This window comes from Lolium perenne, chromosome 1, assembly GCF_019359855.2.
Source record: "Lolium perenne isolate Kyuss_39 chromosome 1, Kyuss_2.0, whole genome shotgun sequence".
Lineage (NCBI taxonomy): Eukaryota > Viridiplantae > Streptophyta > Magnoliopsida > Poales > Poaceae > Lolium > Lolium perenne.
This window is the reverse complement of record NC_067244.2, coordinates 260,946,264-260,963,302: the sequence shown is the minus strand read 5'-3', so window position 1 is coordinate 260,963,302 and position 17,039 is coordinate 260,946,264. Positions and strand designations below refer to the sequence as shown.

At 47.0% G+C, this 17,039-nt stretch overlaps 2 protein-coding genes across 4 annotated transcripts; one reads left to right on the top strand and one right to left on the bottom strand.

The window, feature by feature from the left end:
* Positions 1–944: 944 nt before the first annotated feature.
* LOC127327761 (glucose-1-phosphate adenylyltransferase large subunit 1, chloroplastic/amyloplastic) lies at positions 945–6,400 on the top strand. Of its 2 annotated transcripts, none has more exons than XM_051354554.2 (16): positions 945–1,129; positions 2,481–2,713; positions 2,807–2,926; positions 3,613–3,783; positions 3,903–3,992; positions 4,093–4,179; positions 4,260–4,315; positions 4,394–4,487; positions 4,574–4,686; positions 4,754–4,826; positions 4,971–5,051; positions 5,231–5,317; positions 5,401–5,505; positions 5,616–5,722; positions 5,814–5,874; positions 5,983–6,400. In XM_051354554.2, exons 2-16 carry the CDS (start codon positions 2,492–2,494, stop codon positions 6,082–6,084), a joined length of 1,569 nt encoding a protein of 522 aa, XP_051210514.1. In that variant the 5' UTR covers positions 945–1,129; positions 2,481–2,491; the 3' UTR covers positions 6,085–6,400. The 2 variants fall into 2 exon arrangements, with proteins under 2 accessions (XP_051210514.1, XP_051210513.1); XM_051354553.2 differs by having other exon boundaries at positions 2,801–2,926.
* Positions 6,401–6,787: 387 nt separating this feature from the next.
* LOC127327760 (uncharacterized) lies at positions 6,788–14,526 on the bottom strand. 2 transcript variants are annotated; one of them, XM_051354551.2, is made up of 8 exons: positions 14,065–14,526; positions 8,300–11,900; positions 8,080–8,155; positions 7,824–7,894; positions 7,676–7,741; positions 7,500–7,589; positions 7,215–7,391; positions 6,788–7,073 (listed from the first exon to the last, which is right to left on the bottom strand). In XM_051354551.2, exons 1-8 carry the CDS (start codon positions 14,466–14,468, stop codon positions 7,038–7,040), a joined length of 4,521 nt encoding a protein of 1,506 aa, XP_051210511.1. In that variant the 5' UTR covers positions 14,469–14,526; the 3' UTR covers positions 6,788–7,037. The 2 variants fall into 2 exon arrangements, with proteins under 2 accessions (XP_051210511.1, XP_051210512.1); XM_051354552.1 differs by lacking the exon at positions 14,065–14,526 and adding an exon at positions 12,846–14,026.
* Between the last annotated feature and the right edge of the window lie 2,513 nt (positions 14,527–17,039).

Here is a 17,039-nt window from a genome sequence, read left to right as displayed (position 1 = left end):
TCACGCTCACGCTCACGGGGAAATGGACAAACGAGTAATGGCATCCTCCTCCTCTTCTCGATCGGTTGTGTGAAGAGAAGAGAAGAGAAGATCGCACGGCTTGCTTGCTGGTTGCTCCCGTCCCGTCCCGGCCCGGCCGTGTGTGTGTGTGATGAAGTTTGTTGTGGTCCACATGCATGCGGCTGCCGAATTGCACGGGCACGGTGGTGCGCGATCGAGCAGAAGGTGCTAGCTGCGCGCGCAACGTGGAAGAAGAAGAAGAAGGAGGGAGGATCGCGCGTACGGCTCCGGTCGATCCCCTGCCTCCGGCGAAGCCAAGCCGTATACGGCGTGATAGGAGAAGGTGCACATCGTGGAAGCGCCAAAACGGCAGGCAGGTGGTTCTGTTGTGTGAAGAAGACAAAGCTAGGCCAGTTGTTGTTAGCTCCTCTGTTGTTGTTCCTTGCTAGTTTGCTGTGTGCTGTGTGCGTGCCCATGGGATGGGATCGATCTGACGGCGGGAGGCGTCGTTCTAGATCGCGGACAAGCGAGAGTGCCTGCTGTCCCTTGTTTGTGCGTTCCTTCGACAGGCTGAGCTGAGCTGAAACGTACGTACTAGGCACCTAGACAGGAAATGTACAAATACAGACTGGTGAAGGTGGAAAGCAAGGGGAGGAAGGAAGGAAGAGGCGTGAGGGTGAAGTGGACGGTGTGGGGCGGCGTACCGTGAGCCGGCGTCCTACCGCTGCCGCTGCCGCTACCGCACATGGACATGAACATGGACATGGGGAATGGCAATGGGGATGTGTGCGCGAAACGCCAAAAACTAGAGTGGAGTGGAGTACCCCCATGCCACCTTCACGCTAGCCTGCCTCAACACCGTCCGTCCGTCCGTTGCCTTGCCTGCACGAGCGAGCTAGCTAGGCCTAGGACGCAAACGCCCCGACCCGCTTTATAAGCCGGCCGGGCGGGCGGGCCTCCACATCACCACCACACCTCCTCTCCTGAACCATCTCCCTCTCGCCACATCACCCCCGCCCAGCCCACTCCCTCCATCAATTCCTCCCCACATTTGATTCATCCCTGCTCCCATCCCATCCCATTCCGTTGCATTCCACCGGTCCTTCCCCGATCCGCCGATTCGTTCCAGGTAAACATCCTCCGCTCCTTCCTCTCTACGGATTTGCCGCGCGCGCACAATGCATTTGGGTTACCAGTTCTTGGATGCATGCGTGGGTGGGTGTGGCGGGGAGGGGGGGACTGCAAAGGTAAGGTGGCCTGCTCGTTCTTGGCGGCCATGCCCTGTCCGTTGGTGGATTTTCTCCTCGCCGCAAACCGGACTTTGCCCTACATTTCTCCGTTCCTATCTGTGTCCGAGCCAGCCAGCCAGAGCGCGCGCGCGCGCGCGCGCGGTGGATCAGACGCCCGCGCCGGCGACGGCGAGTCAGGACGCCTGGCACCCACCGCCGACGAGGGTCTCCTGCACACTGCAGCAGGGGTATGGCTCCGGGGTCATCGGATCTGTCGGGAAATTCTTGGGACGGAGGTGACCGCCGGCCGGCTAGGATCACGCGCGCGCGGTTCCCAGTTTCATCATCAGTTTCCAATAATAAATAATAATACGCAGATTTTTATTTTTTATTTATTTTCCTAGCCTGATGATTAATTTCTTTTCTATCGCCTGATTAAATCGATTGATTGCACTGAATATCATTACTAGTAGTATACTTCAGTTATCGGTCACTCCCTCTGTATACAGCCCGATTCTTCATCTCCACGTACGGCCAACTTGTTTTCGTTTTGTTTTTGCTTCCCAAAAAGCTAGCAAGTCGTCGTCCTTGGATCCTGCGCATTCGCATTTCTTCCAATTTTTCGGCCACTCACCACCTCCGTTTCATCATTACCATTCTACTTATAAATACTACTGTACTATACTACTTTCTTGGGTCGACAAGCTTCCCCTCTCCAAGCGGTGTGTGTTATCCAACTCTGCAGCATACTCACATAAATTCCTCCCGCAAAGCATTCCAGTGAGTGAGTGAGTCAAGGAGCTGCGTTCGGTTTGGACCTTATATATTCAGCTTTGCTTCCTTTTGGGTTCAGCCACCACATCACAGGATCTCGTGATTCACGCGCGTCACCCTCTCGCTCCTGAAAAAAAGGGGCCGAAGAAAGGTCCTCGATTCATCGCTTTCCAACTCTGCCCGGTCCGTGAATCATCAGAAGCGCCGCGCGCGAGCGCCTAGTATGACTGACTGATCCCCTTTTTTTCCGTGATCATTAAGCACTTTACAAAATACATACAAGTTCCAGCTGCTTTTGGTGCTGGACGTGGGAGTTCATCACTAATTTTTAGTACTACTACTTTTTGAGCTCTTTCTACTACTATGGATGATTATCTATAGATCAGCTGATATTTCGCCAAAAAAAAAAAAGAAATCTAGTTCAGTCAAGGAGTTCTTCAAGCTTCCTTGTTTGCTGATGGTCGTGGTCCTGTGCAGTTGCAGGGCCGATGTCATCGATGCAGTTCAGCAGCGTGCTCCCGCTGGAGGGCAAAGCGTGCGTGTGCCCGGTGAGGAGCGCCAACAACGGGTGCGAGAGGCTCAAGGTCGGGGACAGCAGCAGCCTCAGGCACGAGATGGCGCTGAGGAGGAAGTGCAACGGCACCAGAGGGGGAGGCGCCGCCAACGGCGCGCAGTGCGTGCTCACCTCCGACGCCAGCCCGGACACCCTTGTAAGTCTCATCTCTTCAGGTGATCACATTTTAAGGGCACGCTTTTTCACTTTCGTTGGCATCTCTGATTTTCTTGATGCGAAAAAGTCGCAGGTCGTCCGGTCGTCCTTCCGGAGGAACTACGCCGATCCGAACGAGGTTGCGGCGGTCATACTGGGCGGCGGCACCGGGACTCAGCTCTTCCCTCTCACCAGCACAAGGGCCACGCCTGCTGTAAGACAACACATTGTCACCATCTATTTCGATTGTGCTAACTTTCTAGGTTTATTTAGTGTCAAGTTGATAGATCTCAACTCAAGGAACGAATAAGAAAAGTCGTCTCTGTCATTCGCAGATATGTTCCAGATGATATCCCAGCTATAAGTAGACAGGAATATGAAATCTCAGTACTACTAGTTATTATTTGCACATGGCATTGGTTTGGATAAGACCAGTTTATGTACAGCTCATTCCGTAGCACGGCATAGTGTTTATAAATTATTAGTAGCAGTAAGATAACACATTTTCACCATCCAGTGTTATAACTTTCTAGATTTATTTACTCTCAACTTGATGCATTTCAACTGAAGGAACGGATGTGGTTTGCAGATAGTATGTTCCAGATGATATCCCAGCATTAAGTAGACAGGAATCTGAATTCTCATTATTTTCAATTGTTACTACTATCGGCACATGGCAATTGATTTGGATAGGACTAGTTGAAGTACAGCTCATTCAGTAGCACTGCATCGTGTTTAAATTATTATTAGCGGCAGCAGTGGTTTCTGTAGCCGGCCCCAATGATGCCCCCCACTTTAAGAGACATGATGTCAAGATCAAGGCTATCAGTGACTACTCGTCCAGTCATCTTCAGATCACAGGCCTGAATCTTGTTCCTTTCCTTTTGTTGCATCCCTCAGGTTCCTATTGGAGGATGTTACAGGCTTATCGATATTCCCATGAGCAACTGCTTCAACAGTGGCATAAACAAGATATTCGTGATGACTCAGTTCAACTCGGCATCTCTTAATCGTCACATTCACCGCACGTACCTTGGCGGGGGGATCAATTTCACTGATGGATCTGTTGAGGTAATTCACCTCAAGTTCTTGATACAGAGTACTTATGTTTTCTTACGATTTTTGTTCTGATGTCTTTGCCGACTACATCACACGTTGACTGAGCCTTTTTTTTTCTAACAAATAAATAGGTATTGGCCGCAACGCAAATGCCTGGGGAGGCTGCTGGATGGTTCCGGGGAACCGCAGATGCAGTCAGAAAATTTATCTGGGTACTTGAGGTGAGAAGAGTATCTAGGAGCACATGGCCCTTCTTGAACCTCATACTTGTATGTATGCATTGTTAAAGTAATGCTTGTTATGTTCTTTGTACCTTTCCAGGACTATTATAAGCATAAATCTATCGAGCACATTTTGATCTTGTCGGGGGACCAGCTTTATCGCATGGATTACATGGAGCTTGTACAGGTTTGTGATTGCCTCTTTCACATGCTCTACTGTATGTGTTATTTTGAACTGGCTGACCCTGTGGCACACATCATTTACAGAAACATGTTGATGACAATGCTGACATTACTCTGTCATGTGCCCCTGTTGGAGAAAGGTATTGGCTGTTGTTCTGTATCCTCGATTCCTTCTGAAGTTGCACTGCATCCTGATTTGTTCTTCGTTGTTTTGGAAGCCGGGCATCTGAATATGGACTAGTGAAGTTCGACAGTTCAGGTCGTGTGATCCAATTTTCTGAGAAGCCAAAGGGCGCGGACTTGGAAGCAATGGTTAGCACTCACCTTGCTCACATTCAGATATATGTTCACACTAACAGATTTGCACTATCTAAAACTTAAACTATTGATCACTGCAGAAAGTGGATACCAGCTTTCTCAATTTTGCCATAGATGATCCAGCCAAAAACCCCTACATTGCTTCCATGGGAGTTTATGTCTTCAAAAGAGAAGTTCTTTTGAACCTTCTAAAGTAAGAACCCGGTCTTTGCGATGCATGGTTCTCCTTTGGCTCTGCATTCTAATGTTGGCATTCTCAGGTCAAGATACACAGAACTACATGACTTTGGGTCTGAAATCCTCCCGAGAGCTCTACATGACCACAATGTACAGGTAAATTTTATATGTGAACTCCACTCATTGTATAGGTAGTGTGTTGCCCCATTTGAAAAATCTGCAGCAGCTGGGGAGGTAGTGCTGCATCAAATGCAGTCTGAAAAAACTGGTATGTCATTTATTTCACTCTATTGTTGTCAGGCATATGTCTTCACTGACTACTGGGAGGACATTGGAACAATCAGATCGTTCTTCGATGCAAACATGGCACTCTGCGAGCAGGTGATATTTAGCCTTGGTTGCTTCCAGTTTTTTTTGAAACTGTTGCTTCCAAATTTGATGTACTGCAACTGTAAAATTAAACTGGACTAAAATAATCTGATAAATGATAAAGTGCTGTTTTCAGTTGGACTAAAATATCAGCCAATTTCAATCTTTCCTCACATATTTCGTCATTGCAGCCTCCAAAGTTTGAGTTTTATGACCCAAAGACTCCCTTCTTCACTTCGCCTCGATACTTGCCACCAACAAAGTCCGACAAGTGCAGGGTACGTGCGGCACGGAATAAACTTGCTATCCAAAGTACTATATGTAATCTAGGCCTATCTGATCTCTGGATCCATGTTTGCAGATCAAAGAAGCGATCATTTCACATGGTTGCTTCCTGCGCGAATGCACCATTGAGCACTCTATCATCGGCGTCCGTTCACGCCTAAACTCCGGATCTGTGCTTAAGGTTTGCTTTCCAGTTTCCACACCACCATCATCTGAAAATTCATAATATGTAGTAGCTTGTGTGAAATGCAGTTCGTGTAATGGTCATTCTTTACAATGGCGTTCTTGCAGAACGCGATGATGATGGGCGCGGATCTGTACGAGACCGAGGACGAGATCTTGGGGCTGCTGTCCGAGGGCAAGGTCCCCATCGGTGTCGGGGAGAACTCCAAGCTCAGGTGAGGAGGTTGACCTGGATTCTGACACAGTATACGCACTGTTTAGCACATGATCTGATACATTGTATTTGTTGGTGTGTTGTATATGTAGCAACTGCATCATCGACATGAACGCTAGGATCGGAAGGGACGTGGTCATCGCGAACAGCGAGGTAAGATGCTCCTTCAGTCAGAGCTCAAACTCTTCTGAACCCAATGTTTTGAGAAAAGTATACACCCCGCTCTGAACCTTGCCACTGCTGTTGGTTTGGTCATGACAGGGCGTCCAGGAGGCTGATCGGCCAGAGGAAGGGTACTACATCAGGTCCGGGATCGTGGTGATACTGAAGAACGCAACCGTGAAGGACGGCACCGTGGTGTAGAACGCCGCCTGCGCCGCGGCAACCGCATCTTTTTCGAGAGTTGTTGGTAGCCCAGAGCTGCCGACCTGAAGTTCATTCAGACGAGGAAGAAGATAGGATCCCTGGCGGGACGGTAGAAGTTGGGAGCTGGGACAGGAGACGGCTCATGCAGCAAGCATCAGTAGCAAAGCAAGTACTCCTAGTAGTAGTCGTTCTTCCCCTGTAATAATAAAGCTGCGTGCGTGCGCGTCGAGTTGAAGTGGCAGCAGACTCTTCTGGGGGATCGATCCTGTAAATAAAACTTGAAAAATATGGGATTTTTCCGTTGCCTCCATCATCGAAGTTGCCTGACATCTACCGTCAAGTTCCTGAATGACTGTCCCCGACTACGTCGTCTGGGGTACGTTCTATCTTAGCCCAAGCTCAAGCTTGCCCTACTAAATATTTGGTTAGTGAACTGTTTGTAGAAGTTTTTCAGTTGTCCTCCATGAGTCATCTCGCAGTCCCAAAATCAGTAAGAGTCAGAAGTTCAGAACTAGGTAATTCAGGGCAACCTTGAGTTTCGCAGTACGACGTCCTTCAGTTTCTCACTTTCAACTCCACGAGATGGCATTTCCTCCCTGTGGGATGCGGCTCAAGACAAGGCACCTCCTGCCTGTGCATCTTGCCCTGCTAGGCTACTTATCTCCCGTGAAACAAACATAAAAAACGGCGACATGTTACCTAGTCCTGGAACATAACTAATTTCCAAAAAGCTAGGAGCACAACCACGTAGCTCTTTCAAATGAATCACTTCCAGTCACATACGGAACTGCTACTAATTAAGGAGAGACATGCACGGTCAACTTGGCATGATGCTACATACCTAGAGCTGCATATTTACACCAATATTGAATGAAAAAACTAACAATATGGCTATGCAAATGCTACTCCAAAATAAATTGGCTTCTTTGTTCCCCACCTATCTGTCGGTCCTAGCGCTCCTCGGAGGTGAACTTGTTCCAAGCATCCTGCAACGTTGGACATAAAAAGAATGTATGAATTAGAGTGCTGTGTGGGTTCTTTGCACAGACCAAATCTACAATTTTGGAATTGAAGGATCAAACTGGACCAGAGCACCAGTCGTACTAAAAAGAAGACATGGCACAAACCTTGAGAAGGTCAAAAACTTTCTCACAGATGTACTTCTGCCTGATTGTAGCACCCCTTTGCTGCAATTTATCCGGGTGGACACACAGAGTTGCCTTCCTGTAGGCCTTCTTCACCGCGGCGGCTGTGATGAGGTCTGTAAGTGGCACTGGCTGCCAACCACTATCAGCTCCAAGAATCTGCCAGGACAAGAGTAAGAAGCACGGTGATATTTCTGTTCTGCCTTATCTTGCTTATCTGTGTAAGAGATCTATGAATGTGTTGACACATGACACAGAACGGCTTACATATTGCAAAGTGGACAACAGGGCTCGCAGATTTCCTTCCTTTCCGTTTGACCACCTCTTAACCTCAGGATCCAGGAAATCAGCCATCCTCTGAAACAGGAAAAAAAGGCAAACAATGAATAAAAAATGTTGGTGCAGTGAGAAGATGGTCCTTTCCGTGCCTAAAAATGTCTTACATGTTTCTCTGCCTGCTCTCTCTGAACCATCAGGTCGCGCATGTTCTTCTCAGCGAGGGCTTTTGACTGCAATTAGCAATGCATATCAGCACAACAACCACTGCAAAAACATAAAGAAAGTTAAACTAGAAAAACAAAACATGCATACCACTCGCTCAGTTGTGCGTTGATGCCTCTCTATTCTTGCTTTATGCCTTAAACCCGACTCAGCATCAACCACTACAGCCAACAAAACATTTATATGTTAGCTCACCAATTCATTTTTAAATTTTTAGGAGACCATAAATGCAAAACTACTAAAATCATGCCATAACAGAACAAAATACTGGAACTTCCATGCATTTTGCTTAGTGGAAACAGGTAACCTCGCTTGTTACAATAAAACATATGGAAGTAATGAGTACCTTTGCTACTAGAATCTGGGTTTCTTAAGGAGCCACTAGAAGTTGCTCTTTGAGAATGAGTGTCCTGTCGAATATCCTGCACATCCAGAGACCAGGATTCAGATCTAGCCAGTATTTTGAATAATAATAACGATAGTAACATTTGAAGTGGCTTCACTATTTTAGATGATATATTATACCAACAAACACCACCTGCCAGATTACTGGGCGTACAACTAACCTTGGAAGAGGATCTGATTTGTTCCCTGCGTTCTCTTGCCTCTGCAGCAGCCTTCTCAGCCTTAGCCTTTTTAATCGCCCTCTCCCGAGCTTCTGCAGTTGCTCTTTCGACTGCAGCCCGTTCTGCTTTTATCCGAGCTTCGGCATTTGCTCTCTCTTCTTTTTGTCGGGCCTCAGCAGAAGCCCTTTGGCGTGCCGCCGCAATCCTTTCCAATGCCATTTTTTCTGCCATCTCACGAGCATTATTAAATGCCCTCTCGTGGGCTTCTCTTGTAGCTCTTTCAACAGCAAGTTTATCCTTTTCCCTTTCCCTTTCCCTCTCCTGCTCTTCCTTTCTTTTTCTTTCACTGTCTTCGGCATTTTCTCTTTCTTTCTCAAATATCTTTTGCCTTTCTTTTGCTTCTTCAAGTCTTTGAGCAGCCTCTCTGTCCTCTCTTTCCTTTTCTGATTTTGTACTCCCCCTCTCTTTGCTTCTCTGAGGCCCAGGTGTCTCTTTTCTTGACACCTCAGCGGAAACTGGGAATGAACTTTCTGCAGATTTAGGCACACTGTCATTCTTCTCCAAATGAACATGTTGATGCTTTTGTTCTGCCTTTGATATCCTTTCTCTAGAGTTTTTTCCTTCCATTTTGCTTGCACTGCTTTTCTCTTCTTCAGATGTTCTAGATATTTCTGTAGGTAATTCTCTTACTGCTTCTTTGCGCACCTCTTTGGTCTTGTCAACATCAGGAACATTTTCATTAGATGTCTGAGAAATAGCAGATTCAGCATTTTGAGTCAAGTGCTGCACGTCCGTACTCATTTCTGGACAGAAAGCTGGCTCGTCCTTTGAATTTATTGCTACTATGGTGGGGCAATCATTAGCAGATTTCATGGTAATCTCATCTTCAAAACTTATCACACTTTCCATTTTATCAACTGTTATCTTACCCCGTGCATCTACATCAACTTGTCCTTTGTTAGTATCAGATACAGATGCCTTTTGATCCTCCTGATTAGCATGAGCTGATTCTTCCTCCGTATCTGTCTTCTCATTATTTTCTGAGGGGGTTTCTTCTGCTTCTTTACGTTCACAAACGGAGACAGGTCTATCAGTCCCTTCTTCTGTTCTGTCTTCCACTTCGCTAGGCCCTAATGAACCTTGGATTTCCTGATCAACGTCCCCTTTAATCAATTTGCTGGCTACCTCGAATACATTCAGCACAGATGACACTACAGGATTATTGGTTTGCAAAGTAATATCACTCTGTTCAGTACACTTAACATCCTCATCTGGAACAGACTCTTCAGTATGTGTGTGTGGATGAAGTTCCACTTCAGTTTCAACTTTCTCTACTTCAGAGATTAGTGATTCACAAGGTATTTCGTTTTCATTATGCAGGTATGATTCACCAATAAAACTAAACTTTTCCCTTCCATAGGTTTCAGCTTCAAGCTCAGATGTACTCTCGACCCTTGGGGAAGTTTGAGTTAGATCAGATCTTTCAAGTTCCTCTAAAATCAATGATTTAATTTGACTTGCTTGGGAATTATAAACATCAGCAACTTCTGGAGGTTCTTGTAATGTTTTACTACTCCCTGAAGTGCTTTGGATCTCATAATCACATCGTACCTCTAGTCCTCCTTCACTCTTTTCGGGCTCCTTCAATGTTCCTTCTACTGAACTCATATTACTATTACCAAGATGTTTCAGATCATTGGCGTAGTTAACAGACGAAGAAGTTGAGCGTGAACTAGGAACATCCTTGATGAAGTCTAATTCAGGAGAGACCTTGCTCACAGAAGGAAGGTCAACACTCCCATCATCGTGGCTTCCTTCAGAATTTCCAACAGTCACAAGTTCCTCACAATGGGAGCTATCAATACCTTTGTGTGCCATATATTCTGTAGAAGCTTCCAGCATTGCAGACACCATATCTTCTCCTTTATCCAATTGAACTGTGTTATCTTCTTTCCGACTTTCATGTTTCACTTCCAAATCGCTGTGATAATTAACAACCCGCGGTTTTTCATGTCTTCCAAGGTCAGAGTCTTGCATGGTAACTTCAACTTTACCTTCTTGGACCTTTCTGGGCTCAGTGACAGTCTTTGATGTCCCACAATTATCTTCTTCCCCCCTGGCTGTATCAGTCTGGCATTTCTGATCATCTCCAGTAAGCTCAAAAAATTCATCACCTGATCTCCAGTTACCTAGTTTCTCTAATTTACTGGAATTTTGACATGGCATAGTGCAAGTTCGCATCATCTGCTTAGGCTTCTCAAATGGCAGTACCTTTCTTCCACTGTCATCACAATGATTCGTTCTGACAGCATTACCTTGGTGCTTGTCCAACACAAAATTATGTCCTTTTGCTGGATTTTTCATTGACATGTTTTCCTCAAATGTATATACCTCTACAGGAGCCTTGATTTCTACAGATCTTGTGCTTCTGTGATGACTGGGCTTCTTTCGAATTTTAAAACTGTCACCTTTTCTCTCCATTAGTTCCTTTGCAGCTCTTAACCTAGCATCAGCATATTCCATTGCCTCCTTCATAGCGTCTGCAGCAGAACTCGGATTGGCCTCAGTGTAAGACAAAGCAGCATCAGCTCTTTTTTCAGTTCGAGGCACATTGGTACTTGAAGCAACATGGACAGAAATTGGAGTGTCACTGTCAAGATGGAGATCTCCCTTTGCTGCACTTTCTTTCTTGTTTAGCACTTTAGGTTGCTGCGCCAAAGGTTGTAGTGGTACTTTTGGTTGTGTCTGCACATTAACATTAGATACCCTCATAAATGCATAATCTGCAAAAGGTTTTCCATTGCTGGGTGTTGCAAGAATATCAGATTTCTGGTTACTTCCATTTGCAGAAACATTTTCAGAAAGAGGTGGACATTCTGGTACATGCTGCTTCTGATGAAAACTGAAGTCAATCTCAGGACTTCTCACCTTGGCAGCTACAAAGGTTGAGGGGGGCTTCTTCCCTCTGTCTCCATTACTGGGCGTTGCAGAAATATCAGATTTCTGGTTACTTTCATTTGCAGGAACATTTTCGGAAAGAGGTAGACATTCTGGTCTGTGCTGCTTCTGATCAAAACTGAAGTCAATCTCAGGACTTCGCACCTTTGCAGTTACAGAGGTTGAGGGGGGCTTCTTCCCTCTGTCTCCATTACTGGGCGTTGCAGAAATATCAGATTTCTGGTTACTTTCATTTGCAGGAACATTTTCGGAAAGAGGTAGACATTCTGGTCTGTGCTGCTTCTGATCAAAACTGAAGTCAATCTCAGGACTTCGCACCTTTGCAGTTACAGAGATTGAGGGGGGCTTCTTCCCTCTGTCTCCATTAGTCATTATACCATTATCTATTTTTGAAACATGATTAGTTGCTGGGGCATGTGAAAAATTCGAAGAACCAACCACATGATCCACTGAAGGGTGAACTGTGCACGTAGTCATCTCAATTAGATCATTCGGTTTTGCCTGGGTAGTCTTGCAATATGACATGACAAATTCCTGACTCTCCGGAGGGAAGGACATTGGAGAAGACTCGTGCTCTTTGAAGTGTTGATGGAGAGCAGATTTCTCAGCATCAAGTCGCCTAGATTCATTGTTTATCGATGATCTGTTAAAAATTAAATCAGTGGTGTACTTCAACTATCAAAGCAAGTTCAAGAGCAACAAGCATGAATAAATAAAAAATGTTAATATGGTTCACTACAAGTTGTAAGTGGTAACATAAGGGACAGCTCAAGTAGCACAGAACTACACTTTAGCAAAGGTACATTTAAAAATTGTAGAAGGGGTATTCATATTATATCATACCATGAATGAAAGAAAGAAGCTATAAAACTAATTTGAAACGAGTACAGTAAAATAATGGATTCTGATTCTGCATAAAAGGAACTATCTAGTTTTACATACTATATTATGGCACCACTGGGCAGCCTTAGGAAGAATGCCTAGGAAGTTCCAAATATCAGCTATGTGAAAATTGAGAAGCCTCTCGTCCATGGACAAATAATGCATGCCAGAATCTGAGGTGTCTATAATACTGTAAAATATATGCTTGTTTGAAGAGGATATTGTCTAATTTTTTTGTATTCATATGTCTGTAGAAACAGATGTGAATATGTTGCTAATTTTGATATTATAAGATGCCACCTCAAACATATAGCACGCCCATACTAACACAATTGGTCCAATTAATCAACAAATTTTGCAGATTCAATATTCAAATGATATGATCCATTTCAGATTTATGTTGGAATCACAAGGAGTGCAAATCATTTCTTGGAGACAGACCTGACAAGAAAACAAATTCATAGGTTGATCACAACAAGTAGATATCGCAGAATAAATAGTATAGCATAGCAATGCCAGGCACTAGCTTCGTGAGCATTCTATGATCCTATCCAAATTAACGTTGCAGCACATAGTTCATGGACTTCAATCCGTGCGTAGAGGTCCCGTAGCAGTAAATACGTTCCATAGTAAGAATCTGTCCAATCAATATGATAATTTCGTATGCATCCAGATAACCATATGTCAAAAGTTACATTAGTCTTACACAGCAGCGCTTCCCTGTCCTACCCCAGTGTGATCACCCCTGTTGTTTCCTATCATGTGATATGTTTCTGCTGGTTGAGATGTTAGAGGTGGCCCCACCACCAGGTCCGTCCTCTCTATCCCAGATAATGGATCTGTTCAATCCATTTGTTGACATTGACGTGAACTAAAACGAAGGGAACTGACAGGAAAAGGGACTTTCCATGCCAATTGCCAATTACCAATAGCAGAGGGAAATCAACATGATGTCCATCTCATAACTCACAACGTAGTCATTCTGCTTTTCTATTCCAACCAGCAGTAGCCTAGCAATGAAGCTTGTAATGCTCCCTGTCAACGCCAACTTCTTGTGTCTAGCTTGTAGATATCGTGGCACTCATCGAAAGCGCTTCTTGCAGTGTGAAACATAAACCAAACGTTCCACTAGTGGTGTTTTTGACACTGCATTTAGCACTGATCTGGCTGATTTCAGCTATATTGCTTAGCTGGCACCAATCTGAAGCATGCAGTTGCAAAAGGCAGGCAGAGAGTCCGATTATCGGCAGCAAGCTCGGCCCCCGAAAAGCCTTCCAACCCTTATCAATGTCATCCTCACTCAATATTTGTGTTTCAACTCACAGGACAGCTTTTCTATCCACATGGAGAACAAGCTGGTTCTAGTGAACTCCTTGGACCATAGGAGAAGCTACGTATGACCTAACAAGACGAGGACACCACGATTGACGCATTCCCAACCAACACAGGCAGACATCTTAATTCCGACATCAAGGCATATGCTACTGCTGGCCTGAATACCCTAGACGCGCAGGCGAGGCCAGGCCAGGCCAGGCTGTACCCAAATACAGGTCACCGTTTTGAGGCTTAATTAATTTCCGAAGCAATAAAGGAGGAGTTCCACGGTTGATGCTCCGTCGTAAGTGGCTGGCCTCTCTCTAAAGGTCGGAATCGCGAGCATCGCCGGGTAGAAAAATATGGGCGGCTTTACGAGTGGAAAGGATGAAGGGGTGTGGGGAAAGGTTGAGAAACTCGGCAGACATGGAAGGGATGGGCATTTGGGGGCAACGGAAGGACGGAATCGCAGCGGTGTCTAAGTTGCAACGCCGCCCGGGTCCTGGAAATTGCCAAGTGGGGCGAATGGCACGCGCGTGGGACGGGAGAAGCATTCCAGGTAGAGGGACAGGCGGGAAGGAAGGGCGCGGCGCGGCGCGGCGCGAACGAACCTGGAGGAGCTGCCGCTGGCGCTGGCGCTGGCGCTGGCGCTGGCGCTGGACGAGGCGATGTCCTCCTCCTCCGTTGCGGGCGCGGGCGCGGGCGGGGGCGGAACCTGGAACAGGTCGTGGTAGGGCGCGGCGAAGTGGGCGAACTCGAACCCGCCGAAGATCTCCCCGTATTCGTCGCGGCGGCGGGCGGAGGAGGAGAAGCAGTCTCCGGCGTCTGCGGCGGCGACGGGCGGCAGGTCGAGGTAGGGGATGGAGCAGGTGGCGGCGAAGACCTCGGCGTAGTCTAGCGGCGGCGGGCCCGCGGCCCCGAAGCGCGGCGGGCCCCCGAAGACGTCGGCGTACCCCGCGCGCGCGGCCGTGGCAGTCTTCCGGTGGTGCCTCCGCTCCCTCGGCGGCGCGTCCATGGCCTGGGTGTGGGTGGGGAGGGGGAGGAGGAGGACCAGGTAGGGGTTTGGGTTTGAGACGACAGACAGAGGAGATCCGTGGGGGAGTGGGAGGCTCTCGCTCGACTCGATGATTTTCTTTCTTTTTTCTTGGGAACGAACCGAACCGAACCGTTGTTGGGTGTCACTCTCACTCACTGTGGCGGTGGCCGGTGGGACCGTGATGAATGAGAAAAAGAAGAGCAGGTCGTCCGCCCGCCCGCCACCGCGCCGGCATGCACACCGGGCGCCACAGGTCACTCACTGTGGCGCTCCTTGTTTCCCGGTTGCCACCGGAAGCCGCTTTCCTCCACCGCGCCGGCATGCATGTGCCATTCCGCTGTCCGCCACTGCCGCTGCCACATGACTGAACGTTTTTTTTTTTTTTTTTTTTGCGGGGACATGACTGAACGTTGTTGCCAGATTTCTTACACCATCTCCACCGCATTTCGGATACCTAAATTATGCGCGCGCGTCCGTTTGCGTCGCCCCGCAAACGTCGAAATGTTGGCTAGACGCAAATTGTCCGCTTGCGTCGTCGGGGAACAACCCCAGCGGTCCGATGCATTCTGGACAAACTTAAGTAGAATCTATACTACATTGTTTGTTTGATCATGCCATGCCTTGTCGAATCCCCCCGAACAAGTTCAAACTAGGAGAATAAATAAGGAAATTTTAAACTAGCTATGGCCTTCCTGTTACAAGGCACCGCCTCATCATCCTCACGGACGCGTCTCCTGCTCGTCACCTCCTCCCAAGAGGTACTGCCCGGACACGACCGCCGGAGCAGGATGCAGGCGCATTTTCCAATGTTTCCTCATTTTCCAATGTTTTAAATTATGTATCACAATGGAAAAAATGTTTGGAAACTACAAATGCGTCTTGGGGGCACCCCAAACGCAAACGGACACTCGTGACCCGATGACAATTTCTGCGACCGACGCAAACGGACGAAACGTGGTCATTTTTAACATCTAAAATGCATCGGGACTCTGGAGGTGCCCTTATGCTCTAAATGATGGGTTTTTCCAGGACCATGTATCTATTCATAATGATCCTCAACAATGGTATAAAAAATCCTAAAAGTAGTAATAATAAAAGGCAGATTTTGGAACGCCTACCGATGACAAAAAGCGCACGAATGAGGCGAAGATGCGCCGCCGTCCTTGCCTCTCCCTCAAGAAAGTCGTCGCGCTAATCCCTCAAAGGACCGGTGCACGCTCAAATGAAGAGAAATGTAGATTAGAAAGAACACGGACCAAATCCAGCGAGATCCGACGGAGAAAAAAACTCCACACAACCTCCAACCATGCTAGCTAAGCGTACCGCCGGATGAGGGTTGGATGGGAGGACTTTATTCCATCTTCAAGTAGCCAAAGTAGGACACAATGCTAAACGGGTTGAAAAAAACATCAGAAAACAAAGCCCTTCCGTCAACAAGGACAGGATCCACCGCGCCTCCATAGTCCTAAGGCCACTTGACATGAGGAAGGTCGGTGGGGGAGGCAAGGAAGCCCGAGTCGCCTCTCTCTCTCTCTCTCTCTCCCTCTCTCCCTCTCCCTCTCCCTCTCCCTCTCCCTCTCTCTGGAACCTCATCTTTGTTTCTTCCATCATGGGTGAATCATGAAACCGAGATATCAAAAGGCTTATGTCGTTGGTCTAGACACGAGAAAAACTCAGGCGAGTTTGGTTTTGTCGAAGGGATCCACTCATAACTAATATTTTCTTGGTTAGATGGCGCAACCTAATTTTAGTTGCAGTCCATCTCGCACCTCATTACTTGCACGATTCACGAAACAATTCAGTGGTTCCAACATTTAGTTGCAACTCATGATTAGCATTAATCGGAAATAATCCTGGTTTAGTGTAGTTTTCTTGGTTGCGCGCGACTCGTTTGCAAATAGAACATAGAGCATGGTACTATTTGACCGACCAGCTAGACAACCATGACACGATCGTCGTTGCATAAACATAGAGCATCACCGATGGCCGTACTACGTGCTCCCACCATATGCATGTAGCTGGGCGAAACTCACATCATCATCTTCAAATCTTGTCGATCATTCGCCGAACGTTACGCCTAATTAACCAGAACCTTGATCGGGGAGCAACCAAAGCAAACTAAGCCTTGATGCTTAATTAATTCATGGCGCGCGGGCGCACGTTGGTTTGGTTGGTTGACGCCGGCCGGTGCGGTGGTTGCCGTCGGGAGACGGACGAACAACACGTACAGTACATTAATAATACCGTTGAATCGTCGATCGGTAACGTACCCCGCATTATTACTTTGCAGCATGGTCCATGACGATCGACGTCTATTTGTCCGGCAATCGCCAATCGGCATACGGTACGCACATGTCGATCGAGACCCAGAACATATCATTTTCACACTTTGTTCTGCATCGACATTGTTCTGTTGTTGCCCATTGATCATGTCTTGCATTTGCTATTGTTCTTACCTGTCTTGTACTGGCAAGATCGTCAAGCTAGAGCGCGCCAAGGTGGGGAGAGACTGGTTTCCTCCACCGCCTTGAACCGGTGGACGACGGCTCT

Excerpts from the sequence above, each read along its gene's own strand:
- LOC127327761 (XM_051354553.2), top strand. The coding sequence starts at position 2,492 with ATGTCATCGATGCAGTTCAGCAGCGTGCTCCCGCTGGAGGGCAAAGCG. Across the intron at positions 5,052-5,230 it reads ACATGGCACTCTGCGAGCAG|CCTCCAAAGTTTGAGTTTTA; the intron begins GTGATATTTAGC and ends TCGTCATTGCAG. Across the intron at positions 5,506-5,615 it reads ACTCCGGATCTGTGCTTAAG|AACGCGATGATGATGGGCGC; the intron begins GTTTGCTTTCCA and ends GCGTTCTTGCAG.
- LOC127327760 (XM_051354551.2), bottom strand. The coding sequence starts at position 14,468 with ATGGACGCGCCGCCGAGGGAGCGGAGGCACCACCGGAAGACTGCCACG. Across the intron at positions 8,156-8,299 it reads AAATCAGATCCTCTTCCAAG|GATATTCGACAGGACACTCA; the intron begins GTTAGTTGTACG and ends CTGGATGTGCAG. Across the intron at positions 7,590-7,675 it reads GAGAGCAGGCAGAGAAACAT|AGGATGGCTGATTTCCTGGA; the intron begins GTAAGACATTTT and ends TTCCTGTTTCAG.